Consider the following 11891-nt stretch of genomic DNA (forward strand, 5'->3'; position numbering starts at 1 on the left):
CCCTGCTGACAGGTGCATTTGGTGGTCCTTCCTTGACCCCCAAAAGGTCTTTGGGAACCAACCTGGTGGTCCCTGTCGTGTGTGTGACCGTTACAAGATGTCCATTACCTGATGATGTCATTATGGTGACAGGTTCTTTTCATGGGGACTTGAACTGGAAGGTTGCACTTTTCCACGGTCTCCAAAAGACCCATAACACCATTCTTATCTCTAAATGGTGTGGCTGAGCGTGGCAGAAACCTGACCCGCCAACAAATTAGATTTTGTCCGGTCTGAACAAAGCCTACTGTATGTGGTGTGAAGTTATTATATCGTCTCTGTCAGTCTCTGTCAGTCTCCGTCTTATATCCACTTACTTTTCAGGATTCAAATCTACAAGCTCAAAACGCGTCGTTTCGCACCGCATTTAGAGTTTGTTGATCTGCTACTTTTGATGCTTTAGTGTGACACTGTAGTATGATCAATATGGACAAAGGGCTTTCTGCCCGACTGCAAGCGATATAATAGATATATTGTCCAGCCCCAGGCCATCCACACCCAGAAGGATAACTAAAACTAAGGATAATGATATGAGTATCCACACTGATGAACGATAACGTAAACATATCGTCGCTGTCGGTCAGAAACCTCTTATCTCCATATTGTAACTTTTTGTGTTTTTTTCGTCAATTAACGCTCTACTTGATCATACTACAGCGTCACACAAAAGCAAAAGTAGCAGATCCGCAAGTTTCGAGCTTGTAGATCTGCTACTTTTGCTGTTTTTTAACTTGAAGTAAAAGTTTTGGACATGTGAGGTTTCCACCTGACAGAGACGATATTGAACACTGAGTGTGTGACACTCCATGAATTTAGATGCATTATGATTAGCTGTCTGTGTTTCCATCGTTCATCAAATGTCTCTGAAAGTGATCCAAACGATATTGTTCACCACTGTCTTCATTATTGATTGATTGATTGAATACTTTATTAGACAGAAATGCAAACAGCACAAGTACAGTTATACACTTGGTCTAAAAGGATAACCCAAAAAAAGTCCTTAGGGCTTGTTTCCATTGAGGTCCTATGTATTCAATTTATCAACATAGCATAAAAAATAGCACACCCTGTGTGAAGGAAGCGGTGCCTTTGGGGCGGGCCTTAACTCATTTCAGTTCGTCCCTATTGGTGGTCTGAGTCCACTTACCAAATTTGTACTTGGTAGCATGCTGCAAACTGGAATGATGGCTGTTTAAAGCCCAGCCAATGGGCAGACAGAGGGGGCGGGGCTTAAGTAATGACAGTTAGTCCCTATTGCTGCCTTTAGTCCATGTACAAAATTTGTACTCCATAGCATGCTGCGAACTTGAGTTATGGCTGTTTGAAGGCCAGCCAATGGGAAGACAGAGGGGGCGGGGCTTCAGCAATTCATGCTGGTCCCTATTGGTGGTCTAAGTCCACATACCAAATGTGGACTTGGTGGCATGCTGCAAACTGGAGTTATAGCTGTTTAAAATCCCGTGCTCATCCCGTGCTCATACGGGCGCTGGGGGTCCCTGGACCCCTCTTTGATAACGTCATCAATTCATGCTCGTCCCTATTGGTGGTGTAAGTCCACATACCAAATTTGGACTTGGTGGCATGCTGCAAACTGAAGTTATAGCTGTTTGCTTCTTTGCCGTGCTCATCCCGTGCTCAAACAAACGGCCCGTGCTCAAACAAACGGACACGCAGACAGAGTCAAACGTAGAGCGGTTGGCACCGCTAAAAATACAATATCATCATACATAGTTGTGGTGTGGACTCGACTTAGTTATTGTTCTAGGTCAAGGTTCCCAAACTCTGCGACCCCCCAAAATAATCTTATTTGAACTGGGGACCCCCCATCCTGACAAGCACTTGCAATTGTAGGAGTTGAGGCATTACATTTTGTTTGATTCGGTTCCACAGATAAATATTGTGAAAATAGGCGAACTACAAGCTCACAACGCCTCGTGCTGCGCCATTGCTGCCATCTTATAATGAGCATTAGTGAGGACCAATTGTATGCAGATGAGGTTGAAAATGGGTGACGTTCTCCTTTAACTAAAGTAACTGATGTATTGTCAATGATGAGCCAATTAAAATGGGTAGTTTATCACTCTGAGGACGCATGAGTGAATTATGTCTAATTTATGCTCTGTAGCTTGTGAGTTTGTAGATCGGCTATTTTCATCCTCTGACGAAGTATGCATCAGGCTTAATGAGTTGGACACTGTCAACTAGCTCTGTAGCTCTATTAACACATGACACCAGCACTGACAGGGTTATTGGTTCAATTCCCTGTGTTGCTCAAAGGCTAGAGAAAGGAACTTCTGCTTGTGTGCGTTGTGTTTCTCGTTAAACGTTCTTTGGATAAAAGCAGCCATTGAATAGCACAATGTTTTGCACTATACTGTTACAAAACATACCGTTGTAGTGATGTTGGTTTACAAAATGATATAAAGAAAAAAGAAAACATATCTGTCTCCATTGCCTCAAATGAAATGTTTTCCTACAAAACGAGAAAAATCTGTTGGTCGGTCAGTATTTGAATACAAAATGTAATGCTTTGGCCTGGAAGAAGAGCAGTGTGCTGGAAACGTCGCTCAGCCCACTCAGTTGGTACAAAGATACAGTTGTAAGACGGAGCTACAGTGTGCAAACCTTTTGTATTTGTTCTATGCTTTGTAGTCTAGATGGAAAGTGGGGTCCACACGCATAGGGTGGATCTTTTCCCACCACTTGATTTTTCTTCATCCTTGAAGTGTGTATTTTAAGATTCTGCCAGGTAACGGGCTGAAATAATGTCCCATGGGGTTCATTTTTAACCATTAATTACACATATCCTGAACCCAAACCCAAAAAGGGAAACATAGCAAATCTTTGGAAATATACAACATACAAATGAACACATTTTCCATACAATTTGGACTCAAGGAATTCATTTAAATTGGTATTATTAAGATTCAAGCATATCTTGACTCTATTTTAGAGTAAAACATTTTCAGATTACATCTATATTTGTCTTTTAACTAAATACTTGTGTACGCAGGGGAAGCTTAAGGTTTGAAGTGTCCCTGAGCAAGACACTGAACCTAACTGTTCAGTGTTCTAACTGCCCCCCTCTGCGCTCCCCTGTGGGCTGAAAACTGAAGTTCCCATGCGGGATGAAGAAAGGTCAAAAACCAAAAGGTATGGAATGCCCTTCCACCGGTCTTTAGAGCAGAGGCGAAAAAAGGTCAGCCTCTGTGGACATCTTTAAGAACCACTTACAAACACATACTGTTTAAACAAGCATTTGTGGAATGTCTTTTTTTGTTGTTTTTAAGCTGGGTGAGGCTGAAACAGTTACCCTGCAGGACGAAAATGTCTTGTTTTTGTTGTTTTGAATTATTTGAATGTTTCATGCTGTGTTTTTATTTCAGTTGTATGTAAAGCACTTTGTGAGTTCTCTCTGTGAGAAGTGTTATATACAAATAAAATGTACATACTTACTTACTTCACCACACTACACGTTAATAAGAGTTGTTGAACATGTTTCACCTGGCAGGTCATGTCATCTGTTAATGAGGTAATCAAATGTGGCACTGCCCTGGCTATGACGACATTAGAGACTGGATGATGATGATGGTACTGTTGTTCCCCAAATGGAAGGAACGTTTTAAGCCTAGCCTGCTCTTAAACTTAGGGTGTCTGCCTCCTGGACCAAACCTCGAAGATGGTTCCACAGGAGAGGAGCCTGATAGTTGAAAGTTCTCTCTTGGAGATTCTAGGACCCACAAAGTAAGCCTTCATAGCCTACTAGGTAAACTGGGACGCACACACGTGTACTCACACACACAAACAAACACACACACACGCACGCGCGCGCACAACCTTATTTCAGCCTGGTAACCTGGTACCAGGCAGAATCTTTAAATACACACTTCAAGGATTATGAGAAAATAGTCGGCAAGAAAACTATCAACAAGTATTTAGTAAAAACACAAATATAGATGTAATCTGAGTCCAAATTATATGGAATATGTGTTTGTTTGTACAGTATGTTGTATACTTCCAGAGATTTGCTATGTTTCCCTTTTTGGGTGTAACATAGGGTTAAAAATGAACCCTTTGGGACATTATGTCAGTCTGGTACATGGCAGAATCTTAAAAAAACACAGTTCAAGGATTAAGAAAATGCAGTTAAGAGCAGGTAAGAACTATTTATTAAAAACTGAAATATTTACAGTATGTTATATGGACATTTTCAGATCAGTTTTTTTGTGCTGTTTTTGTCCTGTAGTAGTCTAATAAGAGTCAAGATGTGCTTGAAACTTGATAATAACCACTTTATTCCTTTGGTCCAAATTGTCTGGGATTTATTTGATTTGATTTGTCTCTGGTTGTTTCCTTCAAAAGTTAGTTGTAAACCTAGCAATACAGTGCTGTAGTCCTTCATCTTTGCTAAGGAGATATCTAGAATTTAGGGCCATGAATGTTTGAGCCACATTGGTGGGGTAGTAATCTGAGTTCCCAGAAGTTCTCGCCAGCTTTCGCGAACATACGGGAGGGGCGAAGGAAGGAGTGGGGTAGTGTTTCCAGCCCTACCTTTTAGTTAATTACACTCAGCTGGTGTCCCAAGGCTAATTAGTCCCTGATTACACAGAATATCACCATGCAGGTGTGTGTACTGTACTGACTCTACATTCCTGGCTGGACTGGACAGGTTGGACTGGTTGTGTCAACGTTATTACAGGTCCTTGAGGACCAGTGTTGGGGGAGCTGCTGGTCAGCTGGTTAGAAGATGTGTTTGTACTGGTCAGCTCCCAGTGACCAACAGTAGAAGAATGTGGTTGTACTGGTCGGCTCCCAGTACAACAGCAGAAGACGAAAAATTATAGTTATGTACTGGTCAGCTCCCAGTACAACAGTAGAAGACTGTGGTTGTACTGGTCAGCTCCCATTACAACAGTTGAAGACTGTGGTTGTACTAGTCAGCTGGTTAGAAGACTGTGGTTGATTCTACAGCACTGTTTCTCAATGCCGGGCCCTTTTGGGTATGTAACTATGAGATTCCCCAAATGGAACCAAATAGACATGTCCATTTGGTTCCATTTGTACACTCCCAGAGTTAAGTTAACACTGAGGATTTTACAGTGTAGATTGGGGTCCCAGAGAGGGGGAAAATGTATAGATGGAGGTCTGTGGCCTTAGTTATGCATATCAATCTGAGGGTTCTTTAAAGGCATAGAATGTAACTTTGCCCTGTGTTTACATCGCAAAACAATACATCCAAACAGTGAAAATGCCATAATACAGCGAGAGGGCAATGTGTTTTTTTTTGCAGGTAAACACCACCACACTACTCCAGTGGCTGATGTGTAGAGGGAAATGATGGGTAAAAATATATTGTCTCTGTCGGGTGGAAACCTCATATGTCTAAAACTGTTACTATTCAGGATTCAAATTCAAAAGTAGCAAAAGTAGCAGATCTACAAGCTCGAACTGCGTCACTTCGCGCCGCGTTTCGAGCTTGTAGATCTGCTACTTTTGATGCTTTTGTGTGACACTATAGTATGATCAAGTACAGTAGGGTGTTCATTTGACGAAAAAACACAAACAGTTAGAAATGTGGAGATAAGAGGTTTCTGCCCAACAGCAACAACATATTTATTGTTAAGTTATGTAAACACAAAGTTACATACTATGCCTTTAAATAAATATTTTAAAAAAAGTTGAGAATCACTGTTATACAGGTTTACATTTATTGCAATGATTTTAAAGAAAGCATCAATCCAACAGAAGCTTCAGTGTCATTTCATAATAATCATAATTAACACAACAGAGCTGAGATAATTTATTTGATCTTTTCTTACATTCAACATTGCTGGTAGTATGTGAACAGACTTGTACCGTAGCAAAACTCCTAACTTGAAAGGTCAATATCAAAACCATCTGCATTTTTCCAAAATATCAATTCTTATAAAATTACTGATGGCACAAAAGGGTTCTATTTACATAGTTATTGTCATGATGAGTGCAACTTTGATAATAATAACATTCCTGACAGTAGGCTACAGTTGCTGCAGTAATAACTCGTCGCTGTCGGGCAGAAAACATGTTTATTTTTCGTTTTTTTCGTCAATTAACGCCCTACTTGATCATACTACATCGAAATGCGAAGCGACGCGCTTTGAGCTTGTAGATCTAATACTTTTGCTGTTTTTGAATTTGAAACCTGAAAAGTTTTGGACATGTGAGGTTTCCAACCCGACAGAGACAAGGTAAACCCAGGCTTCTGCTTTTGATATCCCCCCCTGAGGTCACTCATTCTTATGTTTTATGTTTCATCCCTTCTTCTGGTTACACTGAATTACACATATCTCATTTTGGGAAATATAGACTGATATGTTTGATATTTATCTTCTTTCATACAGTAATATGACAATTTAACAATTCAAAAATAAATAAAGCGGCACTGTGTAACTTTTTTTTATGTATAAAATTTAAATTTGTCCAATCTGTATGGTAGAGTATGTTGATACAATATAACTTATACAATTGTATTTTGTCTCCCTGCTCTTCTATTGAGACATTTACACGGTGTCAAAGGTCATGTCTCACCTAGACACGGGTTCTGACAAGAATTTTGACCTGATGGTCAAGATTCAATTTATCCCCTGAGTGAGCAGCTTTAATCCTGGCATCCCTATTTTGGTCAAATTTGTAAATGTTTAAAAGAAAACAAAAAAACAATTGCAACACACACAACGCATCACATCGTGACACGCCGTGAGCTTGTGGATCAGCTATTCCGCTATTTGTCTTATGAAGAAGTATATATAGGGCTAAAGTGAGTTAAGAAAACGTGTCATTTTACTGGGTGACGGTATCATCAGAGACTATTTTTGCACTTTGAACTTCTGCATTGTTACCCGTGACATCACATCCATGTGATTATGACAGGACGTTGGACACTTAAGCCCTATACTTAATTCCATCGTATAATAGTGAAAATAGAAGATCTACAAGATCACAGCACGTCACATCACAACGTGCTGTGGGCTTGTAGATCGGCCACTTTGCTATTTTTTAAAACACAGGTCTTCTAGCTCGCTAAAATAAATGACCCTCGCCAAAAGGAATGCTCCTAGTATTGATGATCTCTTGTATAGTAGTTTTTTCGACAGTTTTACCTATAAGGACACGCCCCAAAATACGGACGTCAGGTTGAAATTAACACTCAAGTAGGGAACAATTCTTCAATGAATCCATTCAGTACAATGACTGAATCCACAGGTAGTTCAATAGAAAACGCCAGACAGAGGTTTTGGAGCAGCTCTTTAGCTCCACTCAGAGGTTTTTATATGTACTGTATCCAGCTGAGCTTGGTTGGGATGATGTCCACTTTAGTGTTTTATTTACACCACCGGTACATTTACTGTTCCTTCCACGCGCTACGTCCAACCAGGGAAAATCTCCCCTGTCAGGTGACAAGAAGTTGGCTCTCATGCATTGAAGGAGGCATGAGCTCGGCCCTGGCCTCCCTAGGTTGGCAGAGGGAAGGTAGTGCCCAGGATTACATAGACAATTGGCACTGGGTGTAAAAAATTGGGTTACAAAAATCGTGGGATAAAAAAATTATAAAAATCCCCTCCTTCCTCTCTCTCCTCTTCTACTTTATTTTCATCCTATATCTCATAGGCTATTATATATTATATTATAGGGCAGTGGGGTTTGCCAGTTTCAATTCAAATTCTCAAAGTGTCATTATTGAAAAAATAAGCTTGTAGTATGCTGTAGTATGATCAAGTAGGGCGCTAATTTACGAAAAAACACAAACAGTTACAATTATAGAGATAAGAGGTTTCTGCCCAGCAACAACGATATTTCTATTACACAAAGCTAAAACTAAAATCTCCATCAATCACACTTAGTGATTTGTGTCATTGTTGTTGTTTTTATATGTGTTTAACTGTTTATATATTTTTTTTATCCCTGAGAACAAATGGCACAATGTCTGGGCACAGAGCACACTGAAGCACTGAACGCCCTGGAGGTACCTGGAGGTAAATCTTGGCACTTCTTGAGTGTTGATGGAAGACTTCACTTCAGAACCGCTGTGCTCCATTTAAAAGGCGAGTGTTCCCTCAACACTTCTACATTCAGCGATGTTGTATTGAACTTCTGTACCCTAGCTACGCAACAAGCCGCCCAGAAGAATGATGATGCATTGTTATTGGGCTACTTAGGATGTCTTCTTTTCTTTCTGCCGCAGGTGGATTTTGGCGTGCCGCCGCCTCTCGTCACTTCGCGCAAACTTTCGGCCGCACTGGTCACAGGAGAAGGGCTTCTCGCCCGTGTGCGTGCGGATGTGTGTGGTGAGGTGGTCGCTGCGGCTGAACGTGCGCATGCAGATCCGACACTGGAACGGCTTGTGTCCCGTGTGGATGCGCAGGTGCCGGCTGAGCTCGTCCGAACGCGAGAACCGCCGGTCGCAGGTTTCGGCGGGGCACGGGTACGGCCTCTCGTGGACGGGCGTCTTGCTCGGCCGGCTCGGATACTTCCTGGGTCTCAGGATGGGTCTGAGAGGTAGGTTGTGGTGGCCGTGGAAGGCGGCGGCCATCGGGCCCTCGATTGGGGCCGTCGGCGCCGGCACTGGCCCGAGAGTGAAGTTCCTGATGGTGTTCAGAGGAGTGAGAGGCGGTGGTACGCGCAAAGCGTCCAGCGGGTACGGTAACGACGACTTCCTCTCCGGGAAGCCCACCGGCATGTCCCGCTGGCAGCTCTGCTGGTAGAAGCCTCCGTAGTCCGGGACGATGGATAGGAGAGTGGCCCCGTCAACAGTGCTCGGTTTGGGCACCGAACTATAGGTGGGCGGCGCGTGGTAGGCCACGGCGCATGCGGAGGCGGCCAGATACCCCGCCGACTGATCCTGTTGGTACACATCACCGGCACACGAGTAGGACGGAGGTGCATACATGTGGCTGATGTCGGGCTGGCCACCGTGCGCCATGCCGCCGCCTACCGATGCGTCTCTCGAATAAATGATGGCTGGCTCGGACGATGGAGATGGTGCCGGGGAGGCGGGCCGGACCAGGGCCGGTGCTAGGGTTGTGATGTCAGCGCTGATGTCCGCGGGGCTCCACAAGCTCCCTGTGCCTCTGGAATCGGCAGAGAACGTGCCGGTAAACGCTGTGTACTGCGCCAGGTCAACCTCGAGTAACAGCTGGAGCCTGACCTTCTCCTCCAGTAAACAGTGTCCTAGAAAAATAAAAAAAATACAATCTACTTAGTAATACATACTATAAAACCTACTACAAGTCCCATACTGCTTGTTATCTATGCTACCAGGACCTTAGTACTGCTGGCTTTATATCCTACCAAGACCTTAAGTACTGCTGGTTTAATATCCTACCAAGACCTCTAATACTGATGGTTTTATATCTTACCAGGACCTCTAGTCTAGAGGTCCTGGTAGGATAGAAAACCGCCACTGCTGTTTTTGTGCAGCACAGTCATGATTAATCAAAAAAACGTACAAAAAAACTCTGGGAGTTCTAATGCAGGTGACACAAGACTGGAGCTCTCAAACACAAACATATTAAACCAACAAAGATTCAACAAAGACTAAAGGAACAGCGCCACAGGTGATCACTATGGACATTCAACACAGGATAGGCTGAGGCTAGATACAGAGAACACAGGTGAACAAGATAACCAATTAGCACATGCTTGGCTGGATGACAGACATGAAGCAGCAGTACAGGTAACAGCTACAAAGGAAAACAATAAACACACTAGAACATAATATAGCCCCTTTGGGAACCCAGTATTGGCTAGGCAGAGTGCAGCTAGCCAGGCGGGACGCTGGGGAGAGCAAGAATTATGGATTAAACATGTTTAATGGCAACGCCGTTCAGCGCCGATCACCACAAGTTCCCGCGGGACCCTGTACTGCAATTGTGAGTATCTTTACCACTGTTACACCCGAGCGCCCTCAGAGCACATACTTTTAAGTCCTTGTACAGTTGACCTGGGTTCGAATCTGACCCAAGGCCCTTTCCTGCGTGTCCTTCCCCATCTCAATGTCTCCTGCTATTTCCTGTCTCTCTCCACTATCTCTATCAAATAGAGGTTTGAAAATGGCCACAAAATAACCTAGAGTAGCCAATTATTATTATTATTTTTTGCCCCTTTTACTCCCCAATTTAGTTGTTGCGCCAATTCATTCTTCACACTACTTGCCCCTGCTTTTGTAACCCTGGCTCACCTGCCAGTGAGGAGTGCCTACCAGGAGGACGTAGAGCCGCCGTCCTACTCCTCCTGCTCAACGTTCAGCTGACAAACGCGGCACCCAGCCCGTAGGAGTTTGTGCAATGACAAATTTCACCCTCCCCACTTAGCTTCCCTCCCCCGAACACGGACCAATTGTGTACGTATAAACACTCGGCCAAGCGGGATGCACCACGGGGGAATCGAACCCCTAGACTCCACAGTGGTGGTCAGGTACTTTAACCCAAGGGTTCCCAAACTTTTCAGTTCAAATAATCATATTTGAACTGGGGACCCCCGATCCTGACAAGCACTTGGAATTGTAGGAGTTGAGGCATTACATTTAGTTTGACTCGGTTCCGCAGATAAATATTGCTCGATTTCATGTGATTTCCTGTATCCGTCCTTATTAACACAATCTTCTTTTAACACAGGGGATGAAGTGTCTGTTAATGTTGAGTCGTTATCTCTAGGGATCACATCCAGAAACCTGCCAAAAGAGACGCCGTCTTCCCTGCCATGCTGTTTTAACACCTAACGTTGAAATCAATTTGTATTGATTGATTGATTGAATACTTTAGAAATGTAAATACTTGTAATGTAAACAGCACGTGGTGCAGTAAGACATTGAGGCTAAAAGGATAACACGAAAAAACTCCTGGGGACTTGTTTCCATTGTGGTCCTATGTATTCAATTCATCAACATAGCTTAAACAAATACAAAACACTATTATGTTCAAAAGAGATCACATTTACCTCCCCTTGTGGTCTCCTGATAGATGTTTTGTTCGGGCCAATTTACCTACAGTACAAGCTATTTCACTGGATTTTTGTACAGAAACAACATTACTTCTGTGTTGTATTTATTTTAGCTGTACAGTAAGAGCTCTTATAGTCTTATCTCTGTGGTGCGTGTGTTGCCTGAAATAGATTGGAGGAACAGGAACGGGTTCCCCTCCTGGTCCTGTTGCGTAACAGGACCAGCTTATATTTAAAAAAGGGAAATACAGAAATAGGATGGGAAGGTGTTGATGATGACGCCATGGAAGAAGGTTTTAAAACAATCGCTCGCTCTGTGAGCGTGTTGTCAAGGATCTATGGAAGTAATGACATAACTCATCTCAAATGCAAGTTTGTATGATCTAAATCAGTGGTATCATGTGGGTTGGTGAAGTCCAAGGACTTTTCAGACCTTTTTAATAAAAAATAATGAAAGAAAAGAGGTGAAAATATAATATAATAATATAATATAATAAGAAAATATATAAATAATCGACAAGCACAACTTGCGAGGCGTTGTGCTTGTAGATCTGCCATTTTCTCTATATTTATCTGGGGGGTTGGGGGGTTGTGAACCACTGATCTAAATCAGTGCTTCTCAAACATTTTCATGTTAAGGACCCCCAAATTGATACATATGAGGTGCCTGTGTGTGCCTGTGTGTGCGTGCGTGTATAACTTGATTTAAGGAGTGATATATATATATATATATATATATATATATATATATATATATATATATATATATATCACTCCCTATCAAGTTATACACACACATCAAGTTATCTCTTTATCACTGTAGAGTGATAAAGAGAATGTGATACTGGTTATTAATATAAAGTGAGATGAGGAGT

General features: G+C 42.5%; 1 protein-coding gene across 1 annotated transcript; it reads right to left on the minus strand.

Moving 5' to 3' along the window:
- Positions 1-8230: 8230 nt before the first annotated feature.
- Positions 8231-10066, minus strand: LOC311058548 (early growth response protein 2b-like; the record flags this gene model as incomplete). The annotated part of the gene is made up of 2 exons (XM_084076011.1): positions 8231-9246; positions 10036-10066. The coding sequence occupies 2 exons, from the start codon at positions 10064-10066 to the stop codon at positions 8231-8233; spliced, it is 1047 nt and encodes a 348-aa protein (XP_083932137.1).
- Between the last annotated feature and the right edge of the window lie 1825 nt (positions 10067-11891).

This window comes from Gymnoscopelus microlampas, assembly GCF_963454915.1.
Source record: "Gymnoscopelus microlampas genome assembly, chromosome: 13".
Classification (NCBI taxonomy): Eukaryota; Metazoa; Chordata; class Actinopteri; order Myctophiformes; family Myctophidae; genus Gymnoscopelus; species Gymnoscopelus microlampas.